Source organism: Ochotona curzoniae, unplaced genomic scaffold (genome assembly GCF_017591425.1).
Source record: "Ochotona curzoniae isolate NIBS_2020 unplaced genomic scaffold, NIBS_Ocur_1.0 contig_1, whole genome shotgun sequence".
NCBI lineage: Eukaryota > Metazoa > Chordata > Mammalia > Lagomorpha > Ochotonidae > Ochotona > Ochotona curzoniae.
The window spans coordinates 32,108,578-32,135,364 of record NW_024464918.1 but is presented as its reverse complement, the minus strand read 5'-3'; the positions used below and the strand labels follow the sequence as shown (position 1 = coordinate 32,135,364).

At 43.5% G+C, this 26,787-nt stretch overlaps 1 protein-coding gene across 2 annotated transcripts in view; it reads left to right on the top strand.

Annotated features, from left to right (window-relative positions):
* Positions 1 to 26,787, top strand: part of MARCHF3 (membrane associated ring-CH-type finger 3) — a 151,694-nt gene that overhangs the window by 105,784 nt on the left and 19,123 nt on the right. For both annotated transcript variants that reach the window (XM_040969882.1, XM_040969799.1), the window contains exons 2-3: positions 2,528 to 2,771; positions 5,787 to 5,991. In XM_040969882.1, coding sequence (XP_040825816.1) covers positions 2,584 to 2,771; positions 5,787 to 5,991 — 393 coding nt within the window. In that variant the 5' untranslated portion in view covers positions 2,528 to 2,583. The remainder of the gene's footprint in view (positions 1 to 2,527; positions 2,772 to 5,786; positions 5,992 to 26,787) is intronic.

Sequence of the window (26,787 nt, the reverse complement as noted above, 5' to 3'; positions counted from 1 at the left end):
GACCAACCATTTCATCAAGAAAGGAAATTGTGAGTGTAAAGTGAGTGTAAGGGAAGTTGCTTCTAGGATCTTTCTTTCTTTTCTTTCCTTCCTTCCTTCCTTCCTTCCTTCCTTCCTTCCTTCCTTCCTTTCTTCCTTCCTTCCTTCCTTCCTTTTATGGCATTTCATTGTGGATATAGGTCACACCTTAGAGCTATCTCCTTTGACAAGGACTTAATCTAGGTTACAGGTGAGCACACTCAGCGACTTTTAGGTGCCCAAATGACAGGCCCTTCCATAGAGGAGAGCCCCAACTCTCAGCAGTCCTGACATCTTTGACATTGTCTGTGCACCCCTCCCCAGCCCTCCAGTTCTGTCAAGCATCAGGGGGAGCATTTGGCCCTCCAAGCTGAAGTTATGCAAATCCCGAAAATAGACTCTCGCAGTGCACCCAGACATAATGATTGCATGCGGCGAGAAGGTCACTGTGTCTGCTTTTCCTGCCAACACACCCTGGCTCTTAATCTATGGCTGCCTTGTGAAGCCAGAGAGCCGTGCCAGGAAGTTACACTCTGTGACTGTGAGGCATCATGAGAATTTAAAGTCATGTCAATGGGGCTTTGTAAGAGCAATCCAAGCAAGGCGGGGGTCGCACAGAGTTTTCGGAGAGGACAGTCTTCTGACATCCTTTGGTCCTTCGGCCTTAAAACTGCTATAGTTCAGTTTAAAACAAAACAAAACAAAAGATCTGTCTGGTCCCAACCATGCATCAACTCCACCCTCCCATTCCTCCCAGAAAATTAGAAAACATTCACCCCCCAAATTTATTGTGGTTATCTACGTGACAGGATTATAAGTGAGTTTTGTTATTTTCTGTGTGGTTTTTTTATAGTTTTTGTAGCAGAGACATCTGGCTTTTGCGGTACTAAAAAAAAAAAAAACAAACTCTATTTAGAAATCAAAATACTGTACCCTCCACTAGCTATCTAGTTATGTTCCTTCAATGTTCAGTACTGGTGTAATGGAGTTAGCATCCCCAGCCTGTGCCCCTGCCATAAACTTCAGCCAAAGACTTGGGTCTACTTACCCCCAGATATACAGGCTGCTGGGAGAAGGCAGGTGCAGACTGTAAGAGGTCTTGAGGCAGCTAAGGAGAATGGGAAAGAGAAGCTGATGGGCCACAGCAGACGCCACAGCCACAAGCAGGAGTGATGTTCCCACCCAGTTGCTCAGGCAGTCATCACTGACTTATGTTTGTATACAAGGGAACTGTCAGCTCAAGTTCATCTACAGGCACTGAGTTCTTGCCCTGAGAATATCCGATGGATTTGCATTGTTCTGAACATTGGAAAGTTCCTGTTTTCCAGACCTATAGGGGTCAAGTAAGATATAATGATTGTAGACAGCATCCGGGAGGACATAGTCCTGGAGAGAAGAGGTTAGGAAGTGTGTCTTTGGCCACCCAGACCTGTGATTGAAATGAGCTCTGATCATCAACCAATCCTGTGGCCATCTGCTGAGCCCAGGCTGTGTTGGGGGATGAGACGGGCAGAGGGGATCTGTGCACACAGGGACATTGTGTCACATCACCTTCGGACCAAATTCTTCCCAGGCATCACAGGCTGACCTAGTTTTGGGAGTATGGGGTTCCTCACTCCAGTGGGTCTGAATGCTTTGAATCTAAGGTCATGACCCCAGCATGCCACACACAAATCAGGAAACAATTTCCTTGGTTTGTGTGACTGGGGCTGTGTCTGTGGCATCAAGCACTTAGTACCAGGTTATTGTTGTGGGTAATAGAGAGCTCGCACATCACCTACTTTCTTGTGTCCCTGTGTCACTGAATCTTAGGTAGTATCCCAACAAACAAAACACCAGTGCTAATGTATTCTCATGTCCATTAAGAAAAAAAAAAGAGCAAGCTTTTCAAAGTCATCACTTCATTGAAGACCTTCACTTAAAACAAGGGTAAAATAGGTTTTCAAAAGTATTTAACTTTCAGGACTTATTAGGTAGATAATCTGTATTTTGGGACATATGGCAGAATAGTAACAAAAGGATTCTTGTCGGCAAATATTGTCCTTTAGAACACTGCTACTTGGCCAAATTTTTTTTCTCTCCTTTTTAATCTTAGCTGCATAGAGAATATATTTCTTACAAGAAAAAATAGTTGCAAAGGGTTTTAGTCCTAACTGTAGTAGCTTCTAGAGTATTAACAAAGGCTTACTGCTTTCCTGGCGCAGAGTAGGGGGTACATGTCTTCTCTTCAGATCTGGGCTGGAGGGCCATCCTTTCATCCTCTTGTGGAAGCCAAGGCTTCTAACGTTTTTATACACTGATGTGCTTCCTGTCTTGTTCACAACCATACCTGCCGTGGCTCTCAGGCTGTGTGTGTGCAAGTGTGCATGCATGCCCATGTGCTTGTATTAAATGGTAGCAAGTCACCCTGTTAGCTACCCTGTTATTTGTATTAAATAATAATAGCCCATGATTCTCCATTTTCTATTAACTGTCCAGGCCAACAAACCTGTTTTCTGATCTTTCTTAGATGGAAATCCTGCATGAACGTGGAAGCCATTAGCAGAGTAATTGCTGTCTGTTACCATGACAACCAGCCGCTGCAGTCACCTGCCCGAAGTCCTGCCAGACTGCACCAGCTCAACTGCGCCCGTGGTGAAGACTGTGGAGGATTGTGGCAGCCTCGTGAATGGGCAGCCACAGTATGTCATGCAAGTTTCAGCCAAGGACGGACAGCTGCTGTCAACAGTAGTGCGGACTCTTGCCACGCAAAGGTAGTACCACCACTAAAATAAACAGATCTGTAACTGATCAGGAGAACCCTTAGTCAGATGAGAAGTACTAGAGGGAAGGCAATTCATGCTCATATTTTTGTGTCAGGTAAGCAGAGAGCTTGGAGGAAAAAAAAAAAGACAATACTCCCTAAGTTCTGTCACCACTGTTTCTATAGCAATATGGCATAAAAGCTAAAATTCAAATTGTCCAGTGTTCCACTTGGAGACTCAATTATGGAGAGCCAGGCAGAGTGGGGTCCTACAAGATATGCAGTCACTGACTTTACTTTTTTTTTTCACTTTGCCTTGCTAAGTACACTGTCTGGCAGCTGACAAAAGCAGCCCTCAATTATATTAAGGAAGGCCCCAGATTGCAGAAGAGTAAGTCTAAGTGATTGGATTTGTAGGCAGAACTTTTGAAGAAACATTCCTGGGATGCCTGCTAGCACCTTGATAGACACATCATTTATGGCCCCTTCTTGGGAAAATCATGTCAACACCTAGAGTCCTGTCCTATTGTCCTGTCTGCCCTGTGTGGCTGCTATTCATGACCCTTCAAACACACTGTCCTGTAAAAGCTGTTCAAAGCTCCCTAGCTTGTCCTCTCATAGGGTAAACCAAAGTGAGAGTAGTCTCTGACCAGTTCTGAGACTGATCATTAAGGCTAGCACTTTGTCCGTAGGGAATCTCCTTTTGTGTTCTTGTTGCCTACTGAGGCTGCCAGGCCAGCAGGTGCACTTGGCATGTTAACAGTTCTCCGAGATGTTTGACCTGTAAATTTAAACTGTGTGTTAACACCAGACTAGAACCCCAGTGTCAGCTCTAGTACTCTTGACCATTAACCACTTACTTCCATCTGAGTGACTTATTGAACCCTCTGGTCCTGCCACAGAGGCATGCATTCCCCTGCAGTGGGATTACTAGCAACAAACCAACCTGGACATGGTAGCCCACAGACATGGAATCACTTCCCCACACCCAAAGCAAACATTGCCCCTAGGCTTCTATTCAAAACCTGTATTGTGTGTGTGTGTGTGTGTTGCAACAGAAAGATACAGGGAACTTCTGACAGTTGGTTAGAACTCAGTCATTGAGGTGGTGAGCATCACTGGCTGCCTGTGAAATAAGTCTGGGCAGCTGGGAGTGTGCCTGTCACCCTTGTGAACGTCATCGCCTCCAGGGACTGGGAAGAGGAAGCTGCAGGTGGACTGAGTGAGGCTGTGAGCTTGAATGCATTTGCATGTGTGTGCATAAGGACATGTGTGTACATATGTGCATGTGCGTATGTGTGTGCATGCATGTGTGGCAGGTTTACCTGCTTTACTGACACACAATGAATATGAACCAAAAGGTGTCAGAGTTTCCCATGCACATGGCTCCATGGAAACCAGGAATCATGAAAGAAGAAAGTTACCTCCAGTAACTTTTCTTTTTTTTTTTTTAAACTCCCTTTCAGCTTTCTCTTGCTCCCACAATTGTTTCTAGAAAAGTTTGTAAGAAATAACCATACTTCCCTGACTGTTTCCATCTGAACCAAAGATGGCCTGGACCGCTGTTGTCTCTGACAACAGTAGAAGGGCAAGTAGCAAGGGTAGTCCTAGGGTTCTCACATATCGTGATGACATACATTAAAATCTAATGTCAACGAAAACCAGTTCAAGTATTATTATAAGGAGCCATCAATCAGAGAGGAAAACAGCCCTCTCCCAGAATATAGTACCCAATGAGAAACAAGGCCTCCTAGTTTAATCTATCCCTTGGCCACTGACCTCCATGGAGATAGCCATGTTGTTTGATTTTCCTTGTTCTGAGTGTTGCCATGAATAACACAGCTAACATTAACTAGGTATTTACTGTGTCCATTTTTTAAGCTTCTCCTTTGGCTTGTCTCTTCTCATCCTCATAGTTATCATTTAAGGTTTGTTGTGGGCTAAGGAGTTGACTAGCACTCGTGAGCACTACAGGCAGTGGGCTTGGGGCTAGAAGCACCTGGTCTAATTGGACTCAGCTGTATCCAATATGCGTTAATGAGGATGTGGGGGAAAGAGTAAACAAGTAGAGGTGAAAGGGCAAATAAAAGAGAGACTTTGGAGAGACTTCCACCATCACTGGTCTCCTGTCGGTGCCTCATCCCCAGACCCTCACCATGTCCACATTACTGGCTCTGCTGGCCGGAACAAAGGTTGGCACTCTTCTTTTGTGCCCATTTTAGAGATTCAAAGAGTAGAGCGCAGAAAGTTAGCTGTCGAGGAAGCACCAGAGTTGGGAAATAGCCCAGACAGCTGGATTCTGCAGCACATCCCACATTGTGAACTGTTGATCATTCCATACAACCTTCACAAAAACTTCAGAATTCTAGACAAAAACCAATTAGTAGGACATATTTATGACTCCCTTACAGTGTGATGTCTGTGGCATCCCAGTGAGCAACAGAAGTGCAGAGGCCATCCTGCCTGCAGCCCAGAGCTCTGGTTCAGACTATAGACCTGCACAGTGGCTTCAGGGTTGGATGATGGCAAACCTCCCTCCTCTCCTTCTACCCTACTGAAAGATGAGACAAAAAGAACCACTAAGTACAAAATCTTTTCTTGGCCTGGTAGTTTGACTAGAAGCCACTATTAGAATCATTTCAGAACAATTTCTCTTCTCAATGATAAAGGAGGATTTTTATTTCTTGATGACTATTTGCCTGAACTACATCTAGGTTCAACATAAAACAGCAATCAGTATTGCTCTTTATCACTCATTCCTGACTGTGGGCCACACCTGACCACTTTGAGGGTAGCCACCCCATAGTCCTAGTACTAACAAAAGTAGATAACCTGAGTGCTGTGGAACACCATGACCACTAGTCGCGCTGCCATGGTCAACCGTTAAGTCTAAAGGGGTGCTGAAGCAGGTATCTATTCTGAACACCTGCCCCTGGGGAGATGCAAGGAAACAGTGTGACAGGACCATGTGCATGTTGGAGTTTTCTAGCCAGTGACGAGCAGGTGCCACCCCCTTCTCTTGCAGTCCCTTCAATGATCGGCCAATGTGCAGGATCTGCCATGAAGGTAGCAGCCAAGAGGACTTGCTTTCTCCATGCGAATGCACAGGGACCTTGGGGACAATTCATCGGAGCTGCCTGGAGCACTGGCTGTCGTCCTCAAACACCAGCTACTGTGAACTCTGCCACTTCAGGTTTGCAGTGGAGCGCAAACCCAGGCCGTTAGTGGAGGTCAGTAAATGGGGCACATCCTGAAAACTTAGCTCTAATGAGCAAACGATGTATTATGCTTTTATGCTCAAAATCACAAACCCATTGTGGCTTTACTGAAGCACAGCAGTAGTGTGTGTGTGTGTGTGTGTGTGTGTGTGTGTGTGTGTGTGTGTGTGTGTAAGAAAGAAAATAACAACAGATACAGAGTAAGACAGCTTGCCAGCTCACTTGGAAACTTAGATTGAAGGATATCCTCCACAATGATGGAGACAAAAAAAGGAAGAAGTCAGGAGAGGGAGGAAGGGAAAGTCCCTGTGAAGGGAAACACATCATACACTTTACTCTCTTAGCACAAGCTGCCCAACTAAAGCAACAGGTAGATGGGCCTCTGGGTTGTGTACCCTGAGAGGATTTCATGCATAGCTTAGTGGAGTGGACCCAGACTGCCTGGATTCTCTGAACTTAGGTAAGTTCCTACAGTTCTCAGAACTACCATGAGGAATAAAGAAGCCAATGTTTATTTAAAAAAAAAACCACTTAGAAGAGTGCAAGTACATATACATGTGTTTCAATCAAGATCTCTCCAGGAAAACTCAATACACAAACATTTTTCAGCCAATAATCCAGTTGAAGTTTATTTTCTTAAAAAGTGAATTAAAAACTGCTGTCAACCCAAGCATTAAAATGGCAGGACACTGTCTAGAGGTTTAGAATGGACATGATTTCTCTTTAGATCAAGGATCTGGTTTGGTATTAGCAGAGGAATTGGAGAGGGAAAAAAATCTTGCTGCAAGCATCTGGTGACATAGTTGTTACTTGGGGCACCCATATCCCATGTCAGAGTAAATACCTAAATCAAGGCCAAGCTCATTAGCCTCCTGCTAATGTACATTCTGGGAGGCAACAAATCATGGCTCAAGTATTTGGGTCCCTGCCATCCACATAAGAGACCCCGAAGGAGTTTCTGGCTCCTGGTGTTGGTGCTGCCCAATCCTGGCTGTTATGGTCATTTAGGGAGTAATACAGCACACATAAGATTTCCCTTTACCTGTCTCTGCCTTTTGAATAAAATGTTAAAAAAAATAATTTTGACTTTTTTATACAAAGAAAAAAGCTACTAGACTATTTTTACCTGCACTCTTACCTCCAAATTCTACTGGCCAACTAAGTATTAAATAGCGACAACAAATATTATAATGTATTATGATAAGGGCTAGTAGAACAGGGTTATAGCATTGTGTATGTAATCTGTACCTATTAGTAGCCATCTCTTAATTTCAGCAGCCAACCCAGTAAAACCCTAGAATTATGACTAGAGCTGGTGCTGAAGAAGCCCTTCTTGGAAACCACATAATAAATGTGTTGGTGCTAAGGACCTGAAGGCCCCACACAGCTTTCTGTCTATATTCTCTTAATTTTGGCCTTGAAAATTGAATGAGGGACTGAAACCAGGGCCTGTTTTAGCTGTGACTTACTTGCCAACTGGCATAAGATTTATTTGACTTTTCTCAGTGCACTGCATGCTTTCATTAAGATCTAGATCAGGTGATTCCCTTTTAGCTACTTTGCTGCCTGACATCCACTTTCACAGATTCCTCTTTAGAGAGTGCCTGGCATAGATGTGGTTTTGTGCCAGATGCAATGAGATTTAACCTTTCAAAACTTTTATATTGAGGGGGAAATAGAAAATAAAATAATAAACAAAGGAGATGGAAATTTCTCAAGCCCAGTGACAACAATAAAAAGAAGTTGACTTCTCCTTTTTGGAAACCTTCTGGAATCTTTCCAAGCAGATATAGAAGCCTCTCCAAAGGAGCTGACTTCCCAGAGGAAGGAGGCCCTGCCAGTGGATGGCTTTGCTAGCCGTTAAGAAGACATTTGCTTGATAAAAATCCTAGCATGTATGCCCATAAAGTGTAACAAAGGAAAGTGTGTGTGTGTGTGTGTGTGTGTGTGTGTGTGTGTGTGTGTGTGCCAGCCACACACCTTCATACTCCTTGATTAATTATCAAATCTGTCAAATGGCAAAGGGAGTTCTTTCAGGCTCTAGGAATATGTGAACCCACACCCAGGGTTTCTTGGTGTGGCTGATACGGGTCACAAGTGTGACTCCAGAGTCCCTATACAACTGTTGCTAAACAAGAAAGAGGCAAATGACCTTGAGAACATGTGAGGTGCCCTCCAAGATTTAGGGCCTTGCCTACAAAAACTTGACCCAAACGGTCACCAGTGGTGAAATTTTCATTGCCCAAATGGAATGTGACAGATTTCCGTGTTAATGATGATTGAACAAGTTGAAAGTGAAAGGCGGACCTTCCCAAGCTGGAGGAGGCCAGCCATTTGATCATCCCAGAGCCAAATGAACTTGCTGTTTGACCATAGCAATAAAAAGTTGTCTTTGGTTTCTCAGCTGAAGGACAAATGAGAACCAGGTGCAGGCAGATTGGTAAACAAATGACATTGCTAATTGATGTTCCCCTCCTCTCAAAAAACAGGCTCATTCACAGTGAGCATAGCTTCACTCTGTTTTCACAGGAGATCAACATGTGGACTCTTTTCAATACACTGGCATAGTCTGCCTATCCATATTAAAGAGGAGGAATATTGTCACTGTATTTTGTGCTTTTACTCTTTTAATTGCTTTAATCATGACTTTCTCTACCAGTTGGATCTGCTCTCTCATTTAAGCAGGAAAATTCCATAATATTTCTCAAAATTTATATGACAGTAACAGCTCTTGTCAGAGGAAAGCCATTCGTAGATGCTATTCATACACATCTACATGCTAACCTGGTCTGGGATTACTTTTCCCACCTGAGACCACCAGTTTCCAGTGAACATCTTGGGTCTCCACTGACCTTCCTGACCATCATCAGGGCACCTCTTCACTTCCTGCACTCCCCTCCTAAACTGTTTTGCTCCTCAGTCATTAACATATGGAGTTAATAAGCCTGTTTGGACTATCCTAAAATTCATGAAGCTCAGTAAAAATCACGATTGAATACTAGAAGCTGCTAAATATAAATATGAAGGAAAAAAGACACGAGACAGCTGAATTGTACCCTAATTTTAAGGTTTATAGCAGTCGGTTATATATAAACTAAAATTAAGAGGTCAATGAAGTAGTTACAGGATGTGATCAAAAGCTTGCATTTTCGAACACATTTGGTCATTCAGTACCATGTCAATTGACTTCATGATGTTGTAAATTTCCATGTTTCTTCCTGTTGTTGAATTTGTGTTGTGGCTTTTCATTGGAGGGGATGATATTTTGCCAGCTCTGCTTTCAGATTAAGGATGATGGTCTCCCAATGAAACTGTTTAATTTATCTGGACAATAAGAGGCTGGACTGCCTGCCTGGTCCATGTCTGCAGTGATGGAATTATGACTGGTTATGAGCTGTGCTGCTGTAATAATATGGAGGAAATCAGTATGGAGGGAGGGCTTGGAGAAGGCTTGGGGGATCCCAGAGCCTATGGAACTGTGTCATAAAATGGAAAAAAAAAAAAAAAGATACACAGACTGCTACATGAGGACGGATTTCTCTTATCAGCCCAGTCAGTGGTTGGTTTTTCTTAGAAGTTGCAAATTTGGAAGCCCACTTCCCAACCTTGCGCCTGATACCTCTGTGGCCTGGTTCAGTGTCTCTGAGCTTTACCAATGAAAGAGATGAGAAATTGTTCCCTCTACATGACATCTTTTATGATCTCTGTAAGATTAGAAGTTCTTGTGCGTTTTAACCCATTCTACACTTCAAGTGGGTCCATTGCGTAGTATATAATTCATGCCTTGATATGTTGATTCTGTGTGTGTCCATTTTTCTGCCTAATTATCTGCCTTGTTCTCCTATCTACATAGCCAGACTAAATCTTTTAATTCTTGGTAGATTTACTCATAAACTTAATCCAATCAATGTTTTCTGGATGTAAAGGAAACCAGTAGAACAAGAACCAGTTCCAGTGCAGGAAAGCTACCGTGCAACCATCTGTTTTTAGTCAGGTGTGATTGGATTTTCTCTGTAGTCCAGCAAATGCAAATCTCATAAAGTGTGTGTCCAGTCATGCAAGGCTTGAGAGCATTTAAAATGAGTGTATCATAAATGAAGAGCTGATTTGACACTCCTGTACCTCTTCCCTCCACTGCCAGTGCTTGTCATGAAGTCTGTGTGGTTTGGGGTTGATGGTAGAACACGTATCCAGTGGCAATTTGTAAGATGAGTTATCCTCGAGAATACTAACCCAGTTAAACACAGTAAATAGATATCTACCAATCATAAAAAGATTCACTGGGTGACTGGACTGGGTGGTTTTATGGTCTTTTTGCTCACTTACGACTTTCCTCATTTCTCTCTCTGTGAATTGGACTCTGCTACCACTCTTCTGTAGCAAAGAAGCCAATAAAAAGTCTATGATTTGTTCCCCCAAGTCTGAGTGCTGATGCCAGCCTCTTGCCATCACTGCATCTCTGATTAACTAACTTTCTAAGGAAACCATGAGTACTAGCGTGCTTGTCTCACCAAAGAGGGAATATTTGCTATGAGACTTTGATAAGATGTGCATTTGTAACATCCACCCTCGCCTAGAAAACTCACAGAGTTACAGATCTGCTCAACAGTGTTGTGATTAAAATAAAAACCACCAGGAAATGGAGAAAATCTGGAGGAAAGGTTGTTGGAAATCTGATCTCCCCCCGATTGGGGAGACATGGCAATTTTTCAGAGGGGCTGATTAGGTTTCCGGATTTCTATTTCCTTTACACAGACCCAGCTGATTGATAAGAATGGTATGAACAAATTTAAAAGCTGTTCCCCATGAGTCAGAGGTTTAGCTAAATTGAAATCCAGAATGTTTTCACACATATCAGTTACCCAGAATAATGGGATGTAAAGCCAGGGAGATAAGGATTAAGATTTTTTTTTTCACTTTTTTATTCGTGAATCTTTTTATATTTTAAGTCTCCAGAGGAAAATGGTTTTCAAGTGTGCCTTGGAATCCACATAATCTCCAGCTACACAGCAGGGAAAAACCATACCCAGAGCAGGGAGAGCTGCACACAGAGAAATGCTTTGTATCTTGATGCTTACTGTTTAATACATTCAAGACATTACCTAACCTAATGTGTGTGTGTGTGTGTTAGTGTGTGTACAAAATCAGTCTTTGGTGATGGCATTTCTGGGTTCTTGGTGGTGAGACTTGCTTTTATTTTTCATATTCATTTAAGTAGAAACATGACCTGCTTATTTCTGAGCATTCATGTTCTTACACAATCTCTCACGGCGTTGATTGAATTGGGGAATTATGCCACAGAGAATAAGACCTGATCTGAGGAGACTCAAGGATAACAGGCCACCATTGCATTCCTCCTGGGAAGGTGGCCATGCTCCTGTCTTTGTCCCACTCATGGATGCAGTCATTGGGGAGGCTGCCTGGATCACAGTCACAGCAGGGCATGGTGAGTTTTTAGTGTGGTGCGTTTAGAGCTTGAGAATTTTGAATGGTTCTCGGTAGACTCTGCATTTCCCCAGCCTCACCTTTGACACAACACACACTCACACACACACACATACACACACACTCCCTTCACTGCCTTGCATTACCTTCCCGCCCACCAAGCAAGTTCTCCCATCCTTGAGATGATTCTCCATTATTGAATACATTTCCTTTTACAGTGCCTTCTTTGAATGTTATAGACTGAACCTTGTCATCTCATTCTTGTGGCCCCCCATTGCAAGTTACATAGCACATGAATCTCTGAGAGGCAGTGAGCCAGCAATGGTACACTGTTGTAATGACACAGATGTAATTCCTCACCCTTGAGTGCACTTTAGTGTTGGCCAGATAGTCCTCGGCTTGTGATAGGGCTGCAGAATATGCCTTCCTTCGAACCACCCTGCCCCAACATGGACAGCAGCACTGTCCTTCGAGCCAGCCCTTGTGCTAACATGTTTGATGCTGAGTATCAGCAAAACCTGGATGTAGATTGCTTAGTCTTAATTTTTTTCTTGGTTTTGGTAGCTAATTTGGCAGTCGCTTCATTACTTAAAGCTTAGTTACAAAAAAAAGCTGTTTTAAGATATCTATTAAATTCACAGCTTGCTTCATTAAAAATCACTTCATTAAAAAGGCAAGCCAACCAAAGTGCTCACATGGCTCTGCCAGATGGAAGTGAACTAACTGCTCTGAGCCTGTGTTTCTAGCCCATCTTCTGCTCGTGCAGGATTCATTTGGAGGGAAAATCCACTTCCATGTGTAAGAGGAGTTACATGAGCAGCCTGTATTATTTTAAATTGTGCTACCACTTGTAAGTGACCTTGGATTGGAATCCACATTCTCAAGGGCGTCTACCTCCTTCAGTGTAGGTAGCTGCTCCCTCCATCTCCCCATCTAAGGACTTCTGTGAACAGAGATACAAAACACCAAAAAGTATGGTACTTTTTAATTTCAATTGCCCCATACTTTTCAAAATTTAGAGGCATATCAAGAATACTGCAACAAACAGGTGTATGTCCAATACCCAGAATTAACAGATGTTGGCATTTCGTAAGCGACATGCCTTTCAAAGCTTCAAGTCCACAGGGGTAGAGAGAGAAAGTCTGTTGTCTTCACTAATTTGTCCTTAGGTGTCCTCCCATGTGAGAGAAAATTCAGCTGGGTTTTCCTTAAGCACATCTGGACCAAGAATAAGAGGAAGTCAACAAAATTAGATGATCTTGGAAGATTACAAACACTTTTAGCCAACTACAAATGTTACAACAAATAACAGCAGCAACTGGGCTCAGATGACTGAGAAGCGGACAGTTCAAGGTTATCGTCTAGAGTGGGGGGTGAGGGAGGGTGAAAGTGTTCCCGGGCCATTGATGGAAGAATACTATAATATAGCCAGAGGGAGGCGCAAAGAGTCACTGAGTTGAGTACAGCTGCGAATCCTCTTCCTCCTGTGTCCTGCAGCACTATCCAGCAAGGCACAGTGAATTCCCAGACGTGAACCTGGACAGCTTCAAGGCACTTGGGGGATCCAAAAGGATCCAGAAGTTGCAGAGGCCCTGATCAGAGACTGAGAGCATATGATGCTGCTACCTGCTGAGGCTGCTCCAGTCCTCCCCTGCCACCTCAGTTTTAAGTGTCAGCCATGAGCCTTAACTCCATAGAAAGAAAGCACATATTTAAAGAAATAATGCTGTCCTGGTGTCCGTCCAGCAATGCTGGGCCTGGCACAATAGCTTAGTGGCTAAATTCTCCTGTTGCATGCACTGGAATCCCATACTGGCACTGGTTTGCATCCTGGCTCCACTTCCCATCCAGCACCCTGTCTGTGGCCTGGGAAAGCATAGAAGATAGCCCAGAGCCTTGGGACACTGCACACATGTGGGAGCCTAGAGGAAACTCCTGGCTCCTGGCTTCGGATCAACTCAACTGTGACAGTTGCAGCCACTTAGAGAGTGAATCAGCAGACAGAAGATCTTTTTCTCTGTCTCTCCTTCTCTCTATAAATCTGCTTTTCCAATAAAGATAAATCTTTAAAAAAATTAAAATAAGGAAATAATGCTGTGAAGTACTGTCAGTAAAACAGACTCTTGACTAACATTGCCCAAGAATCAGTTGTACATGAATGAGCAAAGTGAAGCAGTATCTTATTTTATTTTTTTATTTTTTATTATTGGAAAGGCGGATATACAGAGAGGAGAGACAGAGAGGAAGATCTTCCGTCCGATGATTCACTCCCCAAGTGAGCGCAACAGCCAATACTATGCCGATCCGAAGCCAGGAGCCTCTTCCGGGTCTCCCACGCGGGTGCAGGATCCCAAAGCTTTGGGCCGTCCTCGACTGCTTTCCGGGGCCACAGGCAGGGAGCTGGAAGGGAAGCGGGGCTGCCGGGATAGAACCGGCGCCCATATGGGATCCCGGGCGTGCAAGGCGAGGACCTTAACCACTGCGCCACCGTGCCAGGCCCAGTGGAGCAGTATCTTGAACTAGGTAGTGGGCAACCAGTTGTTCTTCATCCACTGGGTAACACATGCTGCTAAGAACTTCCTTTCCCAGAGCAGGCAAGGATCTTGACTCCTATCTAAGTGGTATAAGTTTATTTTGGATCACATCTGGCTTTAAACTTTAAACTGTTTACACCCAAAAGATGATTTTTTTTTCTTTTGATTTGGTTCTTGCCCATTTCCTAGGCAAAAGGAAAAGGTTTCACGCTATAGACTTTATATGATCATCTCATTCCAGTGTCTCAACAATCCCTGACATAGCAAAGGTTTTTTCCCGTTTTGTAAATAACCTGTGACTCAGGCATGATGTCAGTGTTCAGAGATCATAAATACTTTCGGTCTCAGACTGGCACGTGGAAAAGATAGAGGAGGAGTCCAGGTCTCCTTGGCTTCCAAAGTCCACATTCCTTCCACCATACTGGGCATCCTGGCCCATTTAGGCTGCTATAACCAAATATCATAAACTGCATAGCCTAAAAGCAACAGGATCTATTTCTCATCACTCGGAAGGTGGGAAATCCAAGACCAGGATGCCTGCATGGCCAGGGTCTTATGAGGGTCCTTTCCCAAGCTGTGCAGGCTAGCTTCTCTCTGCCCTCACAGGACCCTTTTACAAGAGCGCTGATCCCAATCCTAAAGCCTCCATCCTGCCAAAGACCCCATCTCCTAGCATATCACCTTGAGCATTAGGATCATAGTATGAATTCAGAGGCAAAAACATTCAGAGCAGAGCACATAATTTCTTGCTGGAACCAAAGTACCTTGATTTGCTCGTTGACATAAGGTTGTGCACACCCACAGTTAATGGCGTCTCTACCAATCCCCAAACTTTGCAAGGAGCTAGATGAATGGCTGAAGAAGTAGGATGCGAAAATTGGTGAAAGCCCTGCCTTCCTGCTGACAATAAATTTGTGTGGTGGACGCAGAAATGTTAGGGAAGAGGGAAGGACTTACAGCACAAGGAGGGCTCTTAGGACAATGAAACCGCTCCAGAACCTGTACGACAGCACAGTGGTGGATATGTGTCGTACATTCTCCAGACATGCAGAGTGCACAACACCCAGAGTGAACCCTCCTGGAAGCTGTGGACTTTGGGTGGTAACAGCATGTCATGGTCACTCATTATAACAGATGCAAACCCTCTGCTCTGGGATGCTGACAAGTAGGGAGCAGAGGGGACAGGAAGGATGTGGGACTTCTGTGTGCTTGTCATTCATTCAGTTACAGGAATCAAAAACTACTCTTTAAAAAGAAGTCAAGTCTAGCTAAAAGAAAACGCCTTAAAGGTGCCAGACTGAGAGTTCAGACAGTGGTGGCCCTTTCTTCTCTGTGTCTCTGTAGGAACCAGTCTTGCTGGAATGCAAAGCTTTGGACTATACTATCCTGCCAGGTGCCAGGGAAAAAAAAAAAAAAACTTTCCAAGGGTCTGAAAAAACTTTTTTTCTTCTCATCTGCTTACTGTTTGTGTTTCAGCCTTCTTTCCACTGAGTCATATCACCAGATTTCCCTGAGCTTTCTCATAAAAAAGAGATGTTATTGGGAAGCCTGGTAAAGTCAAAAATCAAAATGGTTAGGAACGTGTCCCCCTTTGATGTGTGATCGTAAAGGTTAAGCTCAGGGTGTCTGTCCACAGCTGTGACGCAGACTTCCCAAGATGACCATCAAGATGATTCACATCAGCAAAACTGTTCTGCAACCCAGAAGGTCGTAGCTGGTTTATGTCTAGAATTGCTTGCCTTGTTTGCTTTTTGGGGGGTGTGGGGAAGTGCAGCTGATTTGTCAGGTCTTCAGGCTTTGCTTTTCTCTTCCGTTTTTTGCTGAATGAAGATTTTCTGTGCCAATGCTTGTCACTACCTGTGTCCATTCTTGGAGAATCAGGGACCCCGTGAGATTGCCTGAGATGTAACTGTTTCTTTGCACTTCTCTCCGAGTTAGAGAAAAGTACCGTGTGCTGGAAAGTTATCTGTGCTCTATAACGCTAAAGAGGGAAGAAAGCTTTTGAAGCTTTTAGCGTGGAGTCCTCAAAGGCAGGTGTATTTCTTAGATGAGCCTCTTGTGAAAATGCATGAAGATCTGTTTGTGAGGGTGAAGGTTAGATTAAAAGAATACAACAAAGTATTTTCTACACACTGTTTTATCAGTGTTCACCCGCAGTAATGCTATGATATTCAGAACCTTTGAGAGCTGCAAAGGGGAAATGGCTGGTATAGTCTGTGGGTCATGCCAGTGTGGAGAAGCAGGAGGAACATTATGAAACACAATTTATAGGCACTTAAAGCCTTATATCTGAGAAAAAAAAAATCAGTAACAGCAGAAATTGAGAAGTATATGGAAATCATTTACCAACCTAGAAAATAATGCAGTCCTTCCCAACAACCCCCTCCTTCCAAAATCTCGCTGTTTGCATGATGCACTTTGTCTAGGTGGCAGAGGATGGGGAGGAGAGAGGGTATGAGACATAGAAATAATAAATGGCTCTAATATTTTTCTAAACACTGGCTCATCTGCCTAAAATCTATGACTTCAATGCTGAAACCCAGAAGTCATCCATTTCTCAAAATATACACATTTCCAGCTCTCTGTGAGACATACCTGATAGATATGTGAAAAATCACCCTATTAGAGGAAGATGTGAATCGACAGAAAATGCTTATAGAAAGGAATTTATGTAGGAGGAACGGTTTCTTTAAGGAAATCTACCGGACACTCTAGATTGTTTTTTTAGAAACGGCAGATTTTTTGACAACTATATTGAGATATAACTCACAAGCCTTACAATGTACCATTTAAAGTGTATAGCTAGGTGGCATTTAGGATAGCCAGAGTAATGCCACCATCACCACAGACAGTTTTAGAAATCTCACATACTTCAGCTTCACTCCCCAGTGCTCCTACTGCTGACCCTGCCCCAGCCCTGGGCAGCCTAGAGTCTGTCTGCCATCTCTGCATTTCTGTGTGGTGCACATTCCTATCAGCTGAGTCCTGTGCTGCATGGTCTTCTGTGATCGGATTCCTTCGCTTTACACTTAATCCTATCTCAGATTTTATAGCAAATGTACCTGATCCTTTCTTGCTGTAATTGTGCTTTTTATTTATCATTCTTTCTTAACATCCAGCTTAACACACCCCTCCACACTTCCAGGTCTTGGTTTTGGAAATGACTTACATCTAATTGTCAATGACTCCCCTCTTCCCCCCTCCACCTCCCAGCCAAGTGTGGCTGTCCCCCTATCACATTCAGCATAAGGAAACCTTATTCGTTTTTTTAGTCTCTTATTTAGTGGAAATCACTTGTACATTGGTTTTTAAAATATTTTCTGAATCTTTGCCATCCCTGCTTAGAAAGAGCTATTCCATCCTTTAAGTGCTTTAACTTAGTTGGTTGTATTTTTGATTGTGCTGACCCTATGTCACCAAAGATTTTTTTTGAATATCACTTTCTGTGCCCTGGGTTGATTAATTTCATTTTATGGACGGGGATGGTCAAAGTCTCAGGAGAAATGATGATTCTCGGAAGGCAGCCAACTCCGTATTTCGTAAAATCATCCAATCTTTGTTGGATTAGACTAGGGAGAGCCTTAAAGACAGTTTAGGGAACTGTCAGGACAGTGCTTCTTGCTTCTTTCCAGAGTCTTAGGTACATTTGACATGCCTACTCTTTATGTTGGGAGTGCATGGTGGGAATATGTGCCCTCCCCTCCATTTGCAGGTATGTTATATTAGTTCAATTGAGCCCCCACAGTATGGATGACGTCAGTGATGGTAACCTCACATGTAAAGAGTCAAGGACAGTAAGAACCAGAGTGAATCAGGGTCAGGGAATGAGAGCCGGCATGTGTGTCATGAAACACGACACAGTATAAATTGTTTGTTCACCTCATAAATCAGTAGTATGTGTTTTGGACCATGTGCACTTTAGTGTCAGTTGCTTGTAGAATTTATTCCTCTCCAGCCTCTTCTGGCTTATCTCCGTATGTTTCTGACTACAGTGTTCATGTGTGCCGCATGATTCTGTAGTGTCTTCTCATGTTGCAAAGTGAGCAGTCTGCATGTGCCTGTGATCATGTCTGCACAGTCAAGATCTACAGTAGAGAGCGGTGGATGCTTTCCTTTCTGCTGATACGTGAAGGTGCAACTGACTGTAGGAAATTATTTTGCTATCTAATTCTGCTCTACTACTAATCCGATTTTTGGAAAATTCTGAGCCATTGATATGATGGCATGTAATGTTTGTTTAAATAGTGCTGGAGGCAAATTATAATAATCTAGATAAAAAGTTAGCATCCATGTGCATTAAAGCCTTTTGGTTGGCCTGTTGGTCTAAAGCCTCCAGCTTGTCTTGAATATGAGTTAAAGTTCAGCCAAATCACAGCTCTGAATCCAACAGTAACTGCCACACATCTGTCTGTAACAAACAACTACTGTGTTTGATGAAAAGATTCCAGATAAACAGTCTTATGTGTGTGTGCATGCATCTCAGTTATAATCATTTGATTTGTACCCAAAGCTATCCTCTTCTTTGGAAGGATTTGTTGATTTCCCCAACTATCAGGAGATATCTTCAGGAAGTCCACAAAAATGTGGATTATTAAAGAAACTATGCATGGATTTCAATACTTTTTGCACCAAAAAAAAGGGCAATTTTAAATTGAACTTTCCCATAAACTTCTTCAAATACCCTCATATGCAACAAGCCCATGTCACATATTCTAGAAAATGAGGATGTGCTTGCAGTCAGATGGGTTCTGAAAGAGCTTCCTTGCTAGGGAGGGAGACAGAGAATAAGCCAGTAAGTAAATTGATAAGACCAGGATGGGGGTCAGAGCTAAAGCAACAACAGGTTGCTGTAGTAAACAATGAGCAAGGAGAAAGTATGTGTGTGGGTGGTGAGTGAAGGCCACATGCAGAAGTGACATCTAAGCAGAAGTAGGACCCAGGGGAAGGAGTCAGGCAGGGAGCAGACACTATGGAGGCCTTCAGGCAGGCAGCGTTTTATTTCTCAACTGGATGAAACCCCATGGAGGAGTGTCATGTGGGAGAGCAAAGGTGATAGATTGGCAGTGCTTAAACTTTGCTGCCATGGGCCCTTTGCTTAATCTGTGAAAACCTCCAATCTCTTCTGAGAATCATATGTGTGACTGGATAAGTTAAAACACATAGGAATAGGAACAATAAAAGGAAGCAAGGTACGTTAAGACACAGTTATCAAAATATTTTAAAGACACTTGTAACACAAAATTGCTGTGCTTCTTTAATGCATTATGTGGCAGAGTTAATAACTAACTTTAGAATAGCAGTATTTTAGGGTATCTCTAGAAGTTGTAATACAATATAAAATACCTTTGAAGTCTGCTGGTGACAAACTCACAGGTCCTGTTGATGCCTTTGAGATTTTCTGCAGAATTCAGTAGAATACTGAGTTTCAGTTAGAGGTTGCAGGAAAAAGAATGACATGATTATTTTTCCATCCAAAATCACAGATTCTGTGAATCCCTATCCATGGATTCCTTGCAGGCCTGCAGACCCAAGGTGCAAACATCAGGGTAAAATCACGGAGGGCCTGAAAGTGATTGCTGTGATCTTTCTGCATTAGAGAAACTGGGTTCTGGGAATGGAAGAGAAAAAAGGAGGCTAAGCGTCAGTTCAGGATGTAGACAAGGGATCAGAGAAAGAACAGTGGCCCCCAAAACAGAGGTGAACACAGAAGGACTTGAGAAAGTGTGTGGAAGTGGAATTGGAAAGGTTTTTTTGTTAACAAAAATATTTTCAAATCTATGCATATGGTTTTCTCAAGAATGTTTTTTATTTTTGCTGTACCTTTCATTTCTGATCATTTTTATTTTATTTATTTTCTATTTAATGATTTATTTTTATTTGAAAGGCAGAGTTAACAGCAGAGGGGGGGGGGGGGGGGAAGATTCCAGCCACTGGTTCACTCCTGAAATGGCCACAGCAGCTGGAGCTGGCCAGTCTGAAGCCACAAGCTTCTTCTGGATCTTCCACATTGGTGCAAGGGCCCAAGCAGTTAGGCCATCCTCTGTGACTTTCCCAGATGCATTAGCAGGGAACTGTATGAAACATGTAGCAGCCAGAACTCAAACTGGCACTGATACAAGATGCTAGCTTGCTAGCGCTGGCCCCAATTTATTTGTTTCATTTTATTTGAAATAAGAAAATCCTACATCTGTTCATGTACTTCTGATTGTCTGCGACACCCAGGGCTGTGCCAGGCTGAAGCCAGAGGACTAGAATTCAATCTGAGCCTCCCATGTGAGTGGCAAGGATCCAAACACTTGAATCACATCACCTTCTCCCTGCCAGAGTGTGCACCAGCAGCAAACTGAATCGGACACAAATGAACTGACTGTTGAACTAGGCAGTCTACCGCTATGAGTTGCTGACACCCGAGTGGTATATTAATAGCGATGCCACATTCCTAGCCGTATAAACTTTTGAAGGTCCTTTGTATTTAAAAGAACTGATAGGACCTGCTGATAGATTGGATTTAGGACCCAGAGAATGGGGTAGAGGAGAATAAGTTTGGTGTTGAGCTTGTGTGCCAGAGCCACAGGTGTTGGTGCTGTCTAGTGTTCCATGCATGGATCCACCTATCAGAGAAGGGGTTGCAGGAGATCTGGAGTAGCAGATGGTGAATATACTGTTCCACCATGGACCTGTTTATTTTACAGACACCAGGTAGACAACTCGATGCACAAGGCTGGAGCTCAGGAGGGGCTTGGGCTAAAGGCAGTTAGGTGCACACCATAGTCGTGCCTGACATTCTCAGCAGGTATGGGACTTCAGAGTTTTGCAGTGTGGCTGGTAATAGAGAAGGTCCCTCAACACCCACTCAAGGCTGTTTCTTAATTCACTGGAAGACTCTCTGAAAGAGTTGAGAGATGAAGGTCACACAAAATCTATGGGGGAGCAAACTTGTAGCCCAACTGCAAACTTCTGTCTCCTTCCTCCGAGGGCATGTTCTATCCCCCTGCTTGACCCTGCTTCTCCATCCTTATCCACAGAGCATAAAAATGAGGTTCAAATTTTTGCATAGTTCAAAATCAAGCTGAAGGAAAAAGAAGAGAATGAAACGGGGGATTTCTGTCTCATTCTAGGGATGTATGGTTCCTGTGCCATATAATCTTGACCAAGTGACTTAATCTCGTTGTTCCTGTATATCCTCATGCAGTTGGGAAGAGGAGCACCACTTAGTGTCATGAACTTCAGTAAAAAAAAAAAAAATGGCATACATTAGGTACTTAGTGGGATGAATTACAGTTCCTGACTTCTTTAATGATTTACTTATTTGAAAGGGAGAGTTACTGGTTCACTCCTCCTATTGCCAGTACCCCTGGAATTGGACCAAGCCAAAACCAAAGACCTAGAACTCCATCCAGGTCTCCCACGTGGGTGCAGGGACCCAGGTTCTTGAATTGTCCTGTGATGCTTTCCCAGATTTATAGTAGAGAGCTGGATTGGAAGTAGAGCAGTCAGGACACAAACCGGTGCCCATATAGGATGCCATTGTCACAGCTGGCAATTTAACTTGCTATACCACAATGCTGGCCCCTAATTTTTTTAAGATGCCTGATGGGAAACAACAAGCAATCTTAAGTGCCCTGGAGTCACAATTTCCTTGTCCATAACTTGCACTCAGTAACAAGTATGGGGTTCAGGGACTTAAAACACCAACAGGAATTTGCTTTGGGTTTCTGCCTTTTGTCTCAAGTTACCTGAAAAGCACATTTACAGGTTTTTGTCTTCCGTTGTCAATCACACAGAGAACCTACACTTACTCCTCTGATCATCACAGTGCCCCTGTCATGTTCCAGCTCCCCAGACTGGGAAGCAGTTCAGAGCGGAAGATACTGGGTTTCCAGAATCACACCCATCCCTAAAAAAGACAAGTGCTTTGTGAATAACTCTGCCAAGTTAGCTTCACAGGAGACGCTCAGGCAAATAAGTCCAAGTGAGTAAACATTGTAAGACCAGCTCTTTTTTTTTTTTTTTAATTCCAGCTCCGAACATTTGTTACAATCCGCACCCCCCACCACCACCACCCCATCAGTCCTCTATCCTCATGATGGTTTCTCATTAAGGAGATTCATGGGAAAGGTTACAGTCGATCAGAGCTATTAGCCACCTGAGTGTAATCTAGCACAAACTGACCTGCACTGTGTCCTGTCTACCTCAGGGATTTAAGCCGATTAACCCAGAGTCTGGAAGGCCCCACAGCCCATACCCCCTGGACCCTCACAAGAAAGAATTGAACACATTGGCACTGTGATTAGACCCAAGCCTACAGCTGAAAACACCTTTACAGCAGCCACTGGCACCTGGCTCACCTACAGTGTCCGTTTCCAGCCATAAATGATGCTCTGTCACCGGCAGTAATGTGAGGCTTTAATTCTCTCTGCTGTCTCGGGCCCTGTGGTGCTGATTAAGGCAAGGTTTCTGTTGTGTTTCTTTCTTCCGTGTGCTTATTTCCAAGAACAGATCAATCTCATGCTTCAGGAGCAAGCTAGTGACTGGAATGAGATCTCCACAGACACATGGGCGGCTCACTGCCAGGCAGTCAGCACTGTGCTCCCTGCTTTGTGTTGTTGAGGGAACAGAGAGCAAGAGGCAAGAAGGATGCCTGAGGCCACTCACCTAGTTCCTGGCAGCCATATGGGCAAAATGCCGCACCAGGTAGCATTCTGCCATTGACCTTGGCATTGGAAGCACAGCTGTCAGACATGAAGATTCTTCAAGAATGGTATTTTAGCTGCCTATGCTGTCCAAGTGACAGGAGAAATTAACTGGTGTCTTACATCAGAGGGTCTCAATAAGTAAATATCCAACTTGTACAGATTAGAATGTTTGAGATCCTCCTCCTCCCACTCTGTGCTTCTTCCTCCTCCTCCCACTCCCTAACCCCTATCCCCTAACATAGGTATACATATGCATATACATACATATGTGTATCTATATGCATATGACCCTGTGTGCATATACTTTTTAAAGATTTATTCATATACTTGAAAGACAGAGAGCCGTCATCTGCTGGTTCACTCCTGATATTACTTCAATAGCTGGAGCTGGGCCAATCCAACACCAGGAGCCAGGAGCTTCTAATGGGGCTCCTGTGTAGGTGCAAAGGTCCAAGTCCTTGAGCCATCTTATACTGCCTTCCCAGTTCAGTAACAGAGAGCTAGGTCCTAAGTAGAGCAGCCGGGACAGAAACCAATGCCCATATCAGATGCTGACACCACAGGTAGTGGCTTTATCTACTATACTGTAGCACTGGCCACCTGTATTTTTTAAAAAAAAAAAAAGAAATACATACAGAACAATTGTGCTGCCCTCAAAAATAGCCACTGTTGTGTCTGCCAGGTGTCCCTGTGGTCTTTGTGGAAATATGTGTGTATGTAAACATGAATGTCTCTGGCTGTGTTACTACATCATTATTTGTGTACAACGGTGGCATTCTTTCAGTAGGACTTTTTTCTACGTAGTAATATATGTCAGTAAATATAAACTATACATTACCCTTTGTAATTACTATATGATATTTTTGGTATTGTGACAGTTCCAGCCTACTGAAACTTTAAACTAGAATTGAATCTTCTACCACAAACCCTGCTTGTATAAATTCCCTGAATCAATCTACTTAGATACTTTCATGATAATCTCACTGGGGCTCAGGACATTCTTTTTCCCAATAACAGATTAGTGCGTATGTTCTTGTCACATTTCTGCATGTGTCCAAGGGATGAGTGGCACCTGGGGCTCTAGAGAACAAGCAGATTGGAACATTTACAGTATACTTGCTTAAGGAGGTACACAGCAGACAACACATAGCTAACCAAGTCCCAGGAAATACAGAACATTAGGTGTGGAATCCAAAGATTGAATATCAGGGATAATAAAATAACCTGGAAATTTCCCAGGAATAGCCAGGTCACAGAACAGTTAGGAAACAGGAAATAAGGTTCAAGCCAGCCTGACGCCTGGTCTGCCTTTGCACAGTGACTTGACCTTGGATAATGATAATTAGTGATTCATAATTACCCCTTCCATGCCTGAGTCATCACACTGAACCATGGTAGGTAAATAAGGTGCTGTGAGTTTAAGAACAAGGAAAGAAGGAAAGCCGTAGACACTGAAGACAAGAAGGTCACCTGTGGCTCTGTGTGTATGTGTGTGTGTGTGTGTGTGTGTGTGTGTGTGTGTGTGTGTGTGTGTGTGTGTGGAGAACCATGGCCAGAGGAGGGATGAAATCATCACACTGACTTCTGTGTGCTCTCAGGGAAAACCCAGACTGCAGGGGAGTTGGGGCTGTGACAGTTGAGCTCCATTGTTCTAAAAATCAGGATGTCTAAATATCTTGCAACATCAATTTTCCAATTTACTTCACTGAGGATACATCTGAATAAGAGCAAAGGTCGTGAATCTCTTCCCACCTTAATCTCTGGATCACTTGAGGTAGTCACTGAACTTTGCTGTACCTCTGTAAAACTGGGGTAAAAATGCTCTATTTCTGTCATCTACTTCATAACAAGAGGCCCAGTATTTCAACAACAAAAATTAGAGCACTTTGAATTTCTTTGAGGCCACTTAAATGTCTAAGGCAAATGGCTACACACAGCAGGGTTAATGTCATTTGCTCTCAAAAATTCTTGTGTTTATGTTAAATATAATGTTTTGTTTAGAATCACAGAACAGTTAGCTATATATTTGTGCTTTTTAAAAAATATATTTTGTTTATTTATTTTTATTGGAAAGACAGATTTACAGAGAGAAGTTGAGACAGAGAGAAAGATCTTCTATCCACTGATTCGCTCACCAAGTGGCCACAATGTCCAGAGTTGAGCCAATCCAAAGCCAGGAGCCTGGAGCCTCCTCTGTGTCTCCCACACAGGTGCAGGGTCTCAAGGTTTTGAGCCATCCTCTACTGATTTCCCAGGTCACAAGCAGGGAGATTGATGGGAAATGGGTAGCTGGGACACAAATTGGTGCCCATATGGGATCCCGGCAGATATAAGGCAAGGACTGTAGCCATTAGCCTATCACACCGGGCCCATGTGTGCTTTTTATAAAGATTTGTTTATTTGAAAGGTGAGTTACAGGTAAAGAGGGAAAGACATAGAAATAGAAAGATTATAAAATGATTCTTTTTCAAAAAATAAGAATAAATTTTTTAAAAAAATCTTCCATCTGCCACTTTATTCTCCAAATGGTCACCATAACCAGTACTGAGTCAAGCTATAGCTAGGAACTTAGGGTTCTGTCTGGAGCTCCCGCATGGGTACAGGAGGCCAAGCACTTGGGTTATCTTCTGCATTTCTAAGCTCTTCATTAAGGAGCTGGATTAGAAATAAAGCAGCCATGACTCAAACTGCATGAGATGCCAGTGTTTCGGTGGTGGCTTGACTCTACACTACAACGCTGAGCCCTCTTCCTTCATCCTTGAACATGGCCTTCCCTTTCCTCTCCCGCCTACACCATCCTCCCTCATCTCCCTTGTCATGGTCCTTCCCCTCCCACCAGTAGTTCAGCAACAGCTGCTCTCCTCGCTGTGATGCCTCCCCGGCATCCTGCCCTGACCTTCCAGGCCAAGTACCCACTAAGAAAATAACATGGAAAACCACCAACTAATGTCTCTTCCCCCACCCCAGTATGTCATGTCTGTTTACCCTTAGTCTTTCTCTGGATTCCTCTGTGATGGCCACATGGAACAGTGAAATGGCATTGTCCAATTTTCTGAGAATAAGCACCCAGTCTAATGGGAGGCAAAGCCGACAGATGCACTACCCGTGAACACACTCCAGTAGGAAACCATTGGGTTCTACTGCTGTTGTTATAAAATACATTTCAGGAAACATTCCAGCAGGGGTTTAGCTGTCAGCAAGTCAGAGGCAGCAGCTCTGTTTAGAAATTCACGTCTTTTAATTTTTCAACAAAGTTTTCCCCATCTTCATTCACCTGGCAGTGTTACTGAGGTATCAAAATGTGGTCCTCATTGGGGAGATATGGGGTCCTAAAGGCCCAGAAAGTGTCATTACTGAGTTCATGGAGTCTGGTAAGTCTTGATCTCTGTCAGAGATCCCCAGGACCATCTCCAGACTGAAAGATGTACTAGGAGGATGCTTGGGCTCGGAAATACATATCAGGGTTTTGGTTCATGACAGCAAAAGGATACAGACGAGAAGCCATAAGGGGGCAAAATGCATGTGTTGGATTCCAGGATCAATCAACAGGGGCATCCAGAAATTTTTACCATTCCAGCCACCACTGTGACAGTGCAAGCAAGACATTATCAATAGTGAACACTCAACTGAGCCTTATTGTCCAGGTTATTGACCAGGAACTGTCACCTAGGCCACAAGACCTGTGAGACAGACCTCAGCTACTCACTCCAAAAGCAACCAGTGCCAAAGCAAGCATTCACCATCGATCACAGGGCTGCTGCCAAGTGTCTCATCAGGCTGGGATTGTGTGGTCCCAAAGCCTCAGGCATGGCATGAGGAATGCTATTCCCTGGCAGAATGTCACAAGGTCTCAGAGCTCAACTTTGGGAGCTAGTCGGGAGGCAGTCCTGAAAACAGCCTGTCTGGGGAGTGTCCAACCCAGGGCTGCTGAGTTAGCCCTTTTCTGACAACAGTCCCAGGGTCAAGACACTGGGAAGCTTTCATCATGTTGCAAGCTTCTTGTAGCTCAACTGTTAACCCTCCAAGAGCCACATCAGCTCCACTTTGCAACAGAGGCTGAACTATTTTCATGAAAATCAGGTCATCCACATGAAGGACACTGTAAAATCAGTGTTATCAGCATCATCATTCAG